The following is a 14,414-nucleotide window of genomic DNA, read 5'->3' on the forward strand; positions in this document are numbered from 1 at the left end:
AACGATGCTGTCTCGTCCAGCGAGAGTCTGGTCCTCCCCCACCTCCCTCAGGGCTAGCTTAGGGCACTGGTCCCTTCCCACCTTGTCCCCAGGACAGTACTTATCTCCCATAGTGCTTTGCGCATAAATAGATAATGATATTGTGTGAATGTATTAAATAATAGAATAGGAAGAACTTTTGCCTTTTTGCCTTTCAGGTTAGGTTGTATTGTATGACGTACTTCACTCTCCCCTTCAGGAGAAGCCTGGGTCCAATTAGGAGAAACAACACAGGTCCATTTAGATTAAACAAAAGTTTAATGCAAAGCATTATTAACTATGAGGAAAGGGTATAAGATACAAGGATGTCCTGTAAGGCACCCTAGGGCTGAGGGACGGCACGCAAGGACGCACCGACTTGGGAGGCGTCCAGACCTCACGGAGAAGGTGTGGTTCAGACCACTGGGTAGCAGAAGTGTTGGCTGCTTGGCCAGGATGGAGCTGGCCTGGAGTTGCTTGGCAAGCGGTACTTAGACTTCCAGCCGTAGTGCCAACAGGGGAGCAGGTGGGTGGCAACCAGTGGTCTGGATGTGCAGTGGCTGTTCTGCATGCTCCTCTCTGTGCCACAAGTAACTGTATGCTTGGGTTTCCACACCCAGAAGGCGGTTTCCAGGCCCAGAAGGCCGTAGAAGGGTCATCACCAATGCTGCGAGGTTGTAGAGGGATGTCTGGGGCACATTCCACTGCTGTCCTCACGTGAACAAGGCTGACACCCAGCTTCTGCCAGGAACTTCCAGAAGCCTCTTCCTCCTGTCATGCGCCGCCATTGCCCTCTACTCACCATGTTCACTTTAAAGGAAAAATGGTTAAGGGTTAAGGGAATTCTCTTATCACAGAGCAGATACTGAAAAGGGCATTTGGAGCTAAGAGGCAATAAGTTAATACCCACAGTTTCCTTAGGGCTTCTGAGGCTAATTCATTCGGTCCCAAGGACCTGTAGAACATGCTGGTGTAGCTGTATTTCAGGCCCTATCAGGGTCATCAGTTGCCCGCACAGCAAGGAAAAAGCTGATTAGGTGTGACCTAGGCAAATCACTTCTTCCCACCGGCGTTTTTCCTTATCTCCTAAGGAGGGGTTGGAATGGGTGAGTGGTTTGCAAATACCAGGCTGCAGAGAGGGGAGAACAAATAGAGAGTTTCATAGAGCTAGATGTATTCAGCTGGGAAGTTGAAATTGTCAACCTTTTTTTTTTTTTTAGTGTTAAAACATCCTTTTGTGAAATTATAGCAATACATGGCAGTTTTTTCTGATTCTCACTTGGTAAAATAAAAGTCAATGAGCTCAGACATTTTGAAATGTTTTTGAAATTTTGCTAGTTTCAGTTAGAACCTGAAAGTCTGGTCACACTGGGACTAGATGTTCTTTCCTGAAAGCACTTCCATCTCTGAGATCTGTGGTTCCAAAGGGCCCGTTAGTCTTTGCTTCTCAGCACCCAAATCTCCAACCAGCAGAGGAAAATGCAGGAGAGGTGCTCCCTTCAGCAGCATGTGCAGCACATGTGGGTCCATCCCAGGACGTTAGCATGGGCCCTGCACAATGGTGGCTCACGAACACGAGGCCCTCCACAGTTCAGAGATATTTTGTAAACCCTAGGACAACCACTTAAATATTTTAAGAGGCATAACTCATAAGCCAATAGTGGAGATACAGTTGAATCACACAAAATATTCCATTAATCCAAAAAAAGCAGAAAATCAAGAAAAGGATGGAAAACTTAGTGTGTCTACCTTGCTTAGTTCGCGTGATGATCCCAGTCTCAGTGGAAGCAGAGCCTGAGTTCTATCAAAACACCTATTATTTGAATCACGAGCAATGCTTGAGTTTATCCATAATGCTTTGAAGACACCACAGAGCCTAAACAAAAAGATTTTTTCTGCTCTATACCAAAGCTGTTGCTGAAATGGAACTGCATCATACCTGCAGGTAGAGTATGGTCTTTAAAAACTGTCAGCTACATTTGTGCTTTAGAGTTTGGGCTCTGACATACAAGTTGCTGGCTTGGACTACTGAAACTTCAGAACACCTTTGTGAGATCCTGTCATCCAATTTCTCAGAAGGCACCTGAGACTTGCACAGTGGAACGTCATTCCACCACAAAGCTATGCCTCCAGGCCCCTGTTTCAAGTTTTTTTAATAGTTGGTGCCTTGGAGCATAGAAGGCATTTAACCACAGGTAAAGATAAGAGGTAATAAATAGTAATAAATATCTCAAGCAAGCACTCAAAGCCTTTTTATCCATAGAATTTGACTAGACCTAAGAACTATTTAAACACAATTTCTATGAGAAAGTGGGTTCTGAATTCCAATTAGGATGCCAGGAACAGGCCCCCTTCTTCTTCGCAAGCCCCCAGCCCCAGCAGGGTCTCCCTCCAATCCCTCCACACTTGCCCCAGATTAATACAAATCCAGGCAGAAGCTATTCAAAGCCCAAAGCACCATGCTTCTTTACCATGGATTCCTGGCAATCTGGTTTTAGAGGACGATGGTTTTAGACCTAGAGCAAGGAAAGCAGGGGTTGTAGGCTTTGGTAGGTGTCTTCCCTAGTCAGAGTTCTTAACAAAAAAACCTAAAAACTAATAGGAAGTGTGGCAGATTAAACTGCTATTTCTTGGGACAAGCAAAGTGGGAGGGTGCTGAAAACAGATACACACTCTACTTCCTGTCCTTGGGTCTTTAATTATTAACCACAAACCTATACAGTGAGACGGATGTGGAAAGCCATTCTAGTATTAATTTCTCGAGTTAATGCAACTAGAAGTTGACTATCAACAAACTAAGTTTTTTATTTTGGTGGATCCTGAACTGAACAAAGCACTACTTTTGTACTGGGTTAAATGGCAGAGTCTTCTCCTGAATGTAACTTCCTACCCTTTTTTGGAGTGCCATTAGGGGTAGATAGCCTGGCTGGTAAAAAGTATTGCCTTTGGGCAATCACACACACATAAAAGGCTGAAAATTCTTCAGAAATACAATACTTCTTAAATGTATGCTTCTTTTAAAAAAGTAAGAATTAAGTCTCTTAAATCTAACATAGGAATTCTCTACAGGGGCAGGAACATCAATTTTGGTCACACTGTTCTCAAAGAAAATCATTAAAACAGCATGAGCATTGGCCAGCCAGAGGCATACTCCCAAGGTGCTGATCCTGAAGAAGTGTGTACTTATTTTACATCCATTGACTGAAGCAGACTTCATTAAGTTATTAAGAAAAATAGGCTTGGGTATGTTTGTCGCAATGCTCTTTCTATCCAATCTCCTGACTGTGGGTCACACTGACCGGTTTTGTACCACAAGCCAGTATCTCTTTCCCTAACCCTCCTCCTGTATATATTCCTTTCGCTTGCAAACAAATCCACAGGCTACTGGAAGCAGACTATTAAGAATGTCAGAAATCTTCCTCTTCCTCTACCCTATTAATTTTACATGTATTCCAAGGATCTTCGGGGGATGCTTTCCAACAGTGAACTCATTAAGGCATGTGGCATAATTTAAATGTACCAGAACTGTTAGAGAAATGGCAAAACAATACCCTGGAATGTGAAGTATCTATCACACACATTAACTTCATGAAATGAATGCCATTTTCAACATATTTTTACTGAAAATATTAGATACTTATTATTAAAGCCAGATTATTTGAGCAAGTTAAGTTCCATAATTTTGTGGAAAATTTGGATATATTATTGGCTCACTAAGTCAATGGAAACTTTTACGTAGGTATGTGAAAATCTGTCTTTTGGAAAAGGCCCAATTTCACTATCAATAATTTAAACAAAAATTGAAAATACAACCTCACATTAAATTTAATTTGCTTACTATTGTTCACTGAGTTCTAATGAAATTGGTAAGCAAAGCAAAAATTCATAGTCTTGTTTAAAAAAGAAGGTTCAAGCTATCTGAACGAGCCTTGCCAACAGTCTGGAGAATCGGTCTGTTTCACAAGTGGTGTATATAAATAAATAAAGATGCCATTAAAATGCAACTTAGTAAACAGGCATTACCTATTTAATAAGTACAATATATACATAGAATTCTCTTGAAAAGCTTCATTTTATACAGAAACATATTTATAAAATGGACAGTGTAATCAAATTAAAGATTATCTGTACAATACACACATACACACAGATATATATGAACATTGTTGTAGCCACTATGGACAGCCATAAGCATTTGTAAAAAGAATTCCATTCCAGAAGAAAATACATCTTTAATATACAGTTATTTTTCATTTATTTCTCAGAAAATTCATGTTTGGATACTCTTTCAGTTATTTTCTCTTATTCACCCTTGAAAAATTTAGAGTTTCTAGTGCCACCAACTGGTGTTAAAAATTAACAATCTTCATGTCAAAAAAAGAATTTTGTTTTAAAGGTTACTGAAAAGGAGACTACTGGGGTCAACATTCATAAGGCAAATTAACCATATTGGATAGCAACATGATTAATAAAAGTATTTTCACTAGGATAGCATATATAACATTTATAGTATCAGTGGTTTGTGATTTTTTTTTTTCCTACTGGTAAATCTTGGTCTAAATATACATGTAAAAATTTTTTAGAAAATAAACTTCAAAACGAAGTTTGGAAAACATACAACATGAATAGATTCAACTTTATAAGCATCCAGTAGGCATTAATAATTTACTAAAGTGACAAAAATTGAATGCCATTTTATGGTCTTTGGATTTTTTTTTTCTCTTAAAGAATAATTAATCATCAAACTGTGATAAAAGTTAGGAAATGTGCAGAACTAGCATGAAAACAGCAGTCTGTTCACAGTGCACCTCAGCAAGGATTCATTTCCCAAAGCTTCAGGCCAAAGGGAGATTTCTGGGACACCTACTTGCACACTCTTCCCACAGGGCCTGGCTGTGCACAGCAGAGGCTCAGAGAGCTGCCTGAGCTGTCTCCCAGCTGTTTGCACTAGACCAGAAGCCCTATGGGGACAGGAACTGCTTCTTCTGGTCTGTTCATCAATATAATCACAATACCTTATATGGTGCTTGGGAATTGGTTTTTTTAGATGTGTTTATTAAATGAAAAATAACATACTGGTAGCCTGATGAAGTTTAATTTCAAGATAAACTGCTTTAAATAGTTATGAAGAAAGTTAAAAAAATAAAAACAAAACCAAAATCAACAGCATTCAAAACTCAATCTTCTGCCCAAACCCACCACTTTTAATTTTTAATGCTTAACAGGCTAAACCTTGAAGTAGTATGGAAAAAAAGTCACAGTAAGTATTCACTTTAAAATGAAAACCTAGTGAAGTGTTATACATATATACACACAAAATCATATCTGCTCAAATAAATCAAAATAGTACTAAGTAACCAAAACAGACTTTGATGTGTTCAATAATGAACCTATAAAATAAAACAAATTATCCTCCAGATCTCAGGTTTTTCCAGACCATTTTCCTTTTCCAGACACTCCATTCTTCTCCTCAGGTATTAAATAAAGTAAGAGTGGAAGGCCCTTTAAACCTTATTCAGGAGCTATTTGTGAATCAGTTTGTGCACATTTTCATACATTACTTTTCTCAGTCCTACTCTGTGTACAAAAGTAAAAAAAAAAAAGGATACAGTACACAGAAACTGAAGAATAAAATAGAAATAAAGCATTTTCTTCAAAAGTGTCTGTTTCTTACATTTACAGGAAAAAAAAGGAACAGTAAGTCAAAATAGTTTTTAATAGCTTTCTTCTAAAACTGTTTCACCATTATATTTCTCCAAATGAATGGTGGCACAAATGTTAATATTGGAGTATTTCATTTTTATATGAAATAAATGAGTTTATTTTTATAAAAAGCATATAGACATAGGATACTATGAATCTAATCAATGTTTAGTCTCCATTAATACATTTTGTGTCTTGGAGGAAAAAAATTAATATTACAATATATGAATCTAGTAGCCATAAACATGTAGTTACGTCGGCTACTCTAAGTGATCTTTAGAAGAATCAATAGTATGTCTAGAAATAAATGGGAAAATAATTAAGATTTGATTGCACTTATCCTCTTATTTTCTCTATTTTGATAAATTATTATTGGCAAAAAGAACAAGACACATTATGGTAAAACTAATACTTTTTATAGCTAATTTAAAAATAAAATGTTCTTGAACTTTTATTTCCATTTTGAAGTGAAAAGATTTTTTGGATGGCAACATGTAACTCAAATACAGGAAAAATAAGACACCTCATTCAATCACCTAATCCTTACTAAGTGACCTTTTTAAACAACGTCAAGTTGATTTTTCAAAAATTAAAACACTTTTAAGGGACACAGCCAACATAAGCCTGACTTTTAGAGCCACATCATTATTTAAAGGCCTTTAATCCATCACCCCAAAGCTTACTTCTCTTAGCGGGAGAAAAAAGGATGAAAATTCCAGAACAAAGATGAGGCTTGCTACATCTACATATAATCCAAGGTTAATTAGAAAAATGACCTGAATATAATGAAATGTGATAAACCTCACAGAAATTATGAGAGGAGAGAAAAAATTTCAATGACATAAAAGTACTGATAGTATGGTAGGCAACACTTAGTGCACATCTTAAGTAAATATTGTAAAAATTCATCAGGATACTTAAATTTGCCTCTAAAATTCCATTGGTTACAGACATGTAATTACTTTGCTTTAAATAAATATACTGAAAAACATCACATTTGGGGACTGTAAGATCTTTCCACTATAATATATAATTGTACCAAAGTAAAGAACAGTGCTCAATGAATGGATAACAAGAGTCGTAGTGTGGATTCTCTTGGGAACTGGTTCTTCATAAATATCTTAAGCATTTATCTTTATATTTCATGTCAATAAAACATTTGCAATTTCAGTTTCAAAGAATTCATTATTCATCTCTCTGTTCTAATGACTAACAATTCCACATATTAAAATATAACTGAAGTCCACAGAAATTTTCTAAATAAGCATGTTAATGTAAATCATATTTTATGTAACTAAAGATTTAAAAAACTGAACTATTAGACAATTCGAATCTCAGAAGATGTACCTAGCACAGGAGAGGAAACCTGACAGGAGGTACAGGATGCTTGGTCGCCGCCAGGCACAGCTACCTTTCCTATTACTTCCATTAAAACTAAAAGATTTGAGGACTCAATGGCATCCTAAAAATACAACCAAATGTTACACTGGAATGTCAAAAGCAAAAATTTTGATCACTTCTTTAGATTTCTTCATGTTGGAGAACAAGCATTACTGAATGATTATTAACACCTGTTCTTTCATGCATAAATTTAAAAAGCTGAATCATTTTTGACATTGTATATTTTAAAGGGAAGAAATTTGGAGATGGTGTTTTCAAAAGCCCTTATAGTAATGTTCAGCACTTCGTATGACTATTAGCAAATTGAGTTAAGTTGCTCTGATTCACTGACAGGCTGTTACCATACAAAACTAAATTTCATCAAGACTTACACTCTTACAGTATACACAGCAACGCTTCATATTGTAAAAGGATACTTTTTTATACAGATGAAGCAAAACAAGTTTTTACTGGCTGACGCACAAAGCAGGGAAAAGTTTCCAAGGACACCAAGCTGTGGCACCTGCTCCTTGGTGCCTTCCATTTACCAAGTAGGAGCTTCGTGCTGTTAGGTTTCCTTCATCCTCTGTTCTAGTTCATGCTGGTGTTTAATAAGATGCTCTATTTCTGTTCCAAGAGTTTGCAGATTTTCCTTTACCAATTAGAAAACAGGAAAAGAAAACAGAACTACTAAGTATAATAAGTATAAAGATTCAGTTTGAATTATTTTTACCTGAATTTTGAAACTGAAAGAGTGGTTAAATGTTTTGTGAGATAAACTAGGCACACAGCTGTTTTTCAGTAAATTAGCTCTGTACATTTCGGTCATAATCTTTTTACAGAAGCTACAGGAAATTTTAGTGCATAAAATCATTTATTAGATTTTAAAAATTATTTTTTGAATCCATTGTAACTATCAAAGCCCAAACACAAATAGAATAGTAGGGTCAGTTAATAAAAATAAGTATTAATAATAAATGAAATTAAAAAATAAAAATAAGCTGCAAAAAATAAACCTGGAAAATACAATAGAAAATAAATGCCTCAATTGAAAAAAAAGTTTCAGTAACCAATTATAATTAATAATAATATATGTCAAAGGCCACTCACTGCAAAATAAATGTGTCTTAGTGTCTATGCAATAGCTAAACTGTCTTTCTGCTATTTCTATCTTTCTAGTTTAAAAAACTGCACTTTTCAGGAAGAGGAAGATTTGATCTCTTATATACATGTATATACCTTGCATTATAGAAATAGTCCATCTACTTGCTAGTTCAAACTATGGAAGCAGCATCATTTTGCCATGTTTACTGGCTGGTATGTGAATGAAAATACAAATACCTTCAAAGTAATATTTTTTAGTAATGTATCTTCCAAAACAGCCTGTAATTTTCGGTTGATCTCCAAAGAGAGTTCCAGTGTTAATCCACCATCAGCTGGATGGGATGTATACAAAGATGCCATGATGCCACCCCGTCTGCTTAAATGGACTTTGTTAAAATCAGATGCCTCAGAAGAAAGTGTGCCTGCTTCTTCTCGTAAAATGTAACTCTGAATTATTCTGCAAAATAAAATAACAAAATCAGTAATAAACTTGCAGAATTAAAAACACTGGAATTTGCAAGAATAAACTAATCCTAAACATAAAAGTTAGCACAAAATAACTACCAATTAGGTTAGTAACAGAAATATATTAGAAAATAAAGGAATTGTCCTTATTCAGATGGCTTAAGTCTCATTTTTGTTCTAACATGGTATTTAAGTTAAAGACATATAAACACTGCTTTTCTATTTCTTTTTACTGTAATCAAAATATGAGCAATTTTTTTATTCCTCTGATTTCAGTTAATATTTTCTATTTTCCTGATATTAAACCTAGAACTATTTTATTCTTTCTTTTAAGAGTCATGGATGAACTTTTCTCTAAAACTAAAGTTATTTCAAAATAAAAATTTAGGAGTCATGGGTAAAGACCTGTGATATATAAAAAGCTCTTACTAAGTGAATCCGGTCTTTGTGAGAGGAGCCTGGAGAGGCCGGACCTCCAGCTCACTGTCATTTTTAGGATTAGTGTGACTCTGGGACATTTAGTAATTTGACCTGAGCCCTAGTGAAGTTATCTGCCAAATTAGAGAACTCACTCTCTCCTTGAGTAGTTGTAAGAAATCAATGAGATAGATATTAAGTCACAGGCACATAGTAGGTGACAGATAAATCAGCCCACTATGAGCTACCCAGCAGGGAAGATAACTGACAACCTCACATCTCTTAAGACCACAATTGTGAAAATAAAAAGCTAAATAAGTACAGCACCATCTTTTTTATATCTAAAGTTATTTTATTATCTTAAAAAAATAAATGTCTACTGAACTCTACCACCTAAAAGGAAAGACCTATGTTTTCTTTCATCTCTGTATTCCCCAAACATAAAACAGAGAAAGTGATCATTAAAAGACTGGGAACTGAGTGACTAAATGAAGAACTATTTTTTGAAAGATAGGCTCTTGATATGATTTTGAAAAACAGTAATTTCATCATATGAATAACAGTATTCCAAACATAGAATATGCTACCACAGTAACACATACTTTGTTTTTTTCCTAATTTCTTCCACCAGTTGTTTGATGTGATCCTCCATAAATTCTATCTTTTCATTTTTCCGGGCATGTGCTTTTTGCAGCCTTACTATCCTCTCAATCAACATGGTCTTGTCTACTTCTGGAAAGCTATCCACAGGTACTGATGACCCAGTATTTTCTGGTGATCGATCTTCAGCACTGCTTCGAGCATTAAGGGACCCTGAAGACAAAAAAATCAGTTTAGATAGTGTACTTAGTTTGGAGTCATCTCTAATCTCATATTATTTCTTCTAGTATTTTCAAATACTCTATCTAAAAGAGTTGGGCACAAGTCATACCTGGCCTGAGTTCTTGTTTCTCAACACAGTGACAATAGAAGTACCAAAAGGGTCTCTTAGGTCTCTCAGGAAAAGGAAGTGGCAATAGAGAGACAAGAAACTCAAGAAACAGTCAGAATAACAAGTCTGAAGTGAGACCACAATTAAACCGAGACAGAGACACAGACACAGACACAGACACAGACACAGACACAGAGACAGAGAGAGAAGACAGAAACAGCCAGTGGGTTAAGCTCTGAAGCCAGTCTCCCTGTTTAAATCCTACTCTTCCACTTTCTAGCTGTGTAACTTTGGATAAGTTATTCAAACCTCCATGCCTTGATCACTTCATCTTCAAATGGGAATAATATTATTTACCTCACAGGATTTTTATCATTTAAAGGAATTAATGTATGAAGTGTTTAGAAGAGTACATATAGTAAGCACTAAGTAAATGTTACCTATTATTTTTACCAGTATCAGTTGAGAAGAATTTCTTCTCTTCACCCTACAAAGATATTTTTTTTCAACCCTATTTTGTAGATTTAAGACAAATAATATATCTTATCCAAAGTCATACCCTAATAAATAACAAGAGCTGGAATCTAAATACCTATGTGCAATTTCAAATCCAATGTTCTTTCTACTATACAATTTTCCCATTAACAGTTGATGACATTTCTCCCCTAATGTGTGCAACTCCTGGGAAGCAGTACAGTGTAATGGCATGCAAGGACTCTAGAGTCCTAGAGCTCTGTCACTGTGGATTCTGGGTAAGCCACCGAATCACTCTGAATCATAGTTTCTTCACCTACCAAAGGGAAATTCTAACACTTACCTCACATGACTGGTCTGCAGAGTAGATGATATGTTTACGGTTCCTGGCATTACAAAAATGATAAACACACTGATATTTGATAATTATCATTTTGCTTTGTAATCAATCACTATTAACTAAAACCATTAAGTTTACCTGATGAACTAGAACGACTTCCCATGCTGCTGACTTCTTTATCATAGCTTCCATTCTCAACCTGATCTAATTTTCTTCGTGCTATAGGAAAAAAAAGCAAATTACTTATGACAATTATCATGACCATTTATTTGCTCCCATCACTGATTTTAATTGCTAAAATCACTTAGGTCAAAATGGCTTAAACAAGATAAAATTCTCGAATTATGTACTTGAGGGTGGCTGTAGGCACCATTCATATAAAATGACATCTAGAAATATACAGGTCATATACAAAATGTAGAGAAACAACATTATGATAACAAATGATACTGGGATCACTTAGGTACACTGAACATAACTTTTGGGATCCCAAAAGATTTATTTTTAAGACCTCTACAGTACCAGAAATTTCCCCAAAATTTCCATTCAATTGCATCTATAAAGACAAACTGAATTCTTATGGCAAATATCCAAATACATTCATATTAAGTAAATGCTAAGTCTCTTTTATCTTATTACTATAGGTCACCCTATTTTAACACAAACAAAGCAGTGGGGAGCAAGAGAATAGAAAGTCAGAATACATGCTTATCATCTTTGTATCCATGCACATAGCACAGACTCCCAACAATTGTACTTTCAAATTAAAGAAATCTAGGTTCCAGTTCCAGCTGTTAATCATTATGTTTGAGTGATTTATAACCTTCCTTGGTCTCAGTTTCCTGTAAGATGGAAGGTAAGGTTTCAGTGCTCTGTAAGTTAGAAGTCTACCATGTGGAGTGCAGATACCCTAGATGCTGTGCAAAATAACTCACAGACATGTGTAGGGGAAAATTATTAGAACTTCTATTTATATTTATATTTAACCTGATGTTTTAAAATTTGTTTTTCATGTTTTCTAATGTACACAGAATAGACTAGCATGTTTAATAAACATATATATAAATTGAGAACAAATGCTTAAAACCTTTTCACTAAACAGGAATAATATGTTTTTATATATATCAAAAAAGTTTAGACACTACTTCTTTCCAAATTCTTACATTTTGTGATTTTGTCAATAAATGTCCTTTAATACAGAAGATGCTACAGACTATTCATGGAACTACAAGAAGTTTAGCAATTGCTTTATGAACATTAATACTTTAAAAAAACATGGCTTTCATTATTGTAGTAGAAACTTACATAAAAAATATTTGCTTAAAAATAAATCCTTAATGATTAGAAGAATCAATATTCAAGGTCTAAGTGTAGGAGAATTTTATACCTTGCTGAAGTTGTTTGGTAAGATCCTTGACACTAGAGGCATGTTTCCGTCTTTGAGTTACTAATTCATCTTTTAATTCTTCAACTTGGGTACTCAATGCTTTAACTTCTGTTTGTCTACAAGTGAGTGCAGCTTGCAGCGTCTGGACCTCATCTTTTCGCAGTTCTTCCTCCTTCAACAATCTACTTCCCTTAATATTACATATAAAAAAAACACTAGTTTTAATATCTGTTTGTTTCCATTATTGCTCACAGTTTAAAACCTTAAAAATATGAGGTCCTTGATAGTAGATTCTTCTATCATCACACCTTACTAGGTTTTGTTTACTGAGCACTTCAAATCCCTCATATAGTAATGCAGGGGGATGGATCAATGCATTTGCAACATTATTCTAAACATTGCAAAACAATATGTGATACAGGTTTGCATTTGTGGACAAGTCTCACATTATTTTTACAAGTGACTTGAGGACTCTCCCATAACTTAGAAATATTAAACCATTTTAAACTATAAAAATATAGAAATTTAAAGTACTTAAAAATATATAGTAATTTCAGTTAAGAATGACAAAAACTCTCATTTTCAAAAATGAAATACTTCTTCATAACTATTTTAGGGAGAAATTTATTATAAATTACATAAGTTGAAAGGAAAAACTATTTCTCACAGCATTTGAAGTTACCAGAAGGTCAGTGCCAATAAAAAAAAGAGCTTAAATCAACTACCACTAAGTTTATGCTATTAGGGCAATTCAGTATGTGCTTCTTGTATGTTGCTTTAAAAGTAAATGTACATTCATACTTACCAAATTAATATTCATCTGTTTCATTTGCTCACACTGGCTTTGTAACTGACTTTCACTACAAGACAGTTTATCAAACTGTGACTGCAAAGAATTGGATTCAGACTGAAGTTGTGCATTCTTACTAGTGAGCTTTTCTGTAAACAGTAGTAGCTCAGATTCTCTTTTCCTACTGCCTTCGATGTCTTTTTGTAGGTCATTAATCAAAGAATTAAGACTTTCCACTTCTTCCTTCAAATTTTCAATTTCTTGTTTACCTCTAAAAAACAAAGTTTATATTTAAGAAAAAATAAATAAACTATTAAAAAAGTTAAAGGACATTAAATTAATGGTTTGGGACTTTTTGTCAAACGAAATGCTTTATAGGGTACTTTTATTCATTCATCCAAATTTTTATCTGGAGTTTTCTGAATGCCTGATCTATGCTAGGAACTAAGAGTGGGAAGACCAGTGAGCAAGACTAACATGGTCCCTGCTTTCAAAGAGCTTTCAGTCAAGTAGGGAAATTATATGATTGTGATAAAACATTTTCAGTGATGGTGAAAGCACAGAGCAGGTCACCTAATGTGTAAGTGATGCTTAAACTAAAACTTAAAGAGTTAGCAAACTTTCCTTGTGAAAGGCCCAGGGCATATGGCCTTTGTTGCAACTGTCCAACAGCCACTGTAATGTGAAAGCAGCCATGGACAACACATGAAGGAAAGAGAGTGGTTATTTCCAAAAAACAAACAAACAATGATATTTACAAAAAGAGGCAGTGGGCTGGATTTGGATCATGGGCCATAGTTCAGTAATTCCTAAGGGAAAAATACAAGTGAGTGGGAGCACAAAAGATGTTCCAGGCAGAGGAAACAGTATGTGCTGACACTGGGAAGGGAACAAGAGAATGACTTCTTGTTACTGACAGACGTTCAGTATTTATGAGGATAAGGACTGCATGACATCCTTAGCACACATACGCAGCCGGGCACGTAGAAGACAATCAATCAACATTTGTTGATTTGTTAACTACTAAATGTTAACTTGCTAACATTTGTTAACTACTGCTGAAGCACAAGAGGGAAAGATGGGGAGAAGGTGCAAGGGAGAAGTCAGGCCACTAAGGAGCTTCCCAGTCATGCTAAGGCATCTGAACTCACTAGGCAATTCTTGAGGCAATGGGAAATCATGAAAGGTTTTGAGATTTCCTTTTCAAAATGATTATGGTAACCACAAAGTGGGAAATGGATTAAAAGGTACGTAAGCAAAAAAAAAAAAAAAAAAAACCAGTTTAGAAGCTGTGCCAGTTTCCCGGATCAGAGATTTAATAGCTTGGATGATTGCAGCAGCAGTGGGGATAAAAAGTAAATACACTTCAAAGACATTAGTTAGCATCAACAATACTTTATGACCG

The 14,414-nt window shown here is 35.4% G+C and overlaps 1 protein-coding gene across 2 annotated transcripts in view; it reads right to left on the reverse strand.

Moving 5' to 3' along the window:
- Positions 1–284: 284 nt before the first annotated feature.
- CCDC186 (coiled-coil domain containing 186) overlaps positions 285–14,414 on the reverse strand; it is a 59,208-nt gene continuing 45,078 nt past the window's right edge. Inside the window, exons 11-17 of one of the 2 annotated variants that reach the window (XR_008999028.1) lie at positions 13,025–13,280; positions 12,220–12,409; positions 10,971–11,051; positions 9,690–9,900; positions 8,443–8,662; positions 7,539–7,753; positions 285–828 (exon numbers count right to left, since the gene is read on the reverse strand). Coding sequence is in view for 1 of the 2 variants with exons in the window: in XM_036898626.2 (XP_036754521.2) it covers positions 7,670–7,753; positions 8,443–8,662; positions 9,690–9,900; positions 10,971–11,051; positions 12,220–12,409; positions 13,025–13,280 (1,042 nt within the window). In the remaining variant the exon portion in view is untranslated. Of the gene's footprint in view, positions 829–4,023; positions 7,754–8,442; positions 8,663–9,689; positions 9,901–10,970; positions 11,052–12,219; positions 12,410–13,024; positions 13,281–14,414 lie in introns of those variants that run through there. The other variant, XM_036898626.2, reaches the window with a different exon arrangement.

This window comes from Manis pentadactyla, chromosome 8, assembly GCF_030020395.1.
Source record: "Manis pentadactyla isolate mManPen7 chromosome 8, mManPen7.hap1, whole genome shotgun sequence".
NCBI classification, from domain to species: Eukaryota; Metazoa; Chordata; class Mammalia; order Pholidota; family Manidae; genus Manis; species Manis pentadactyla.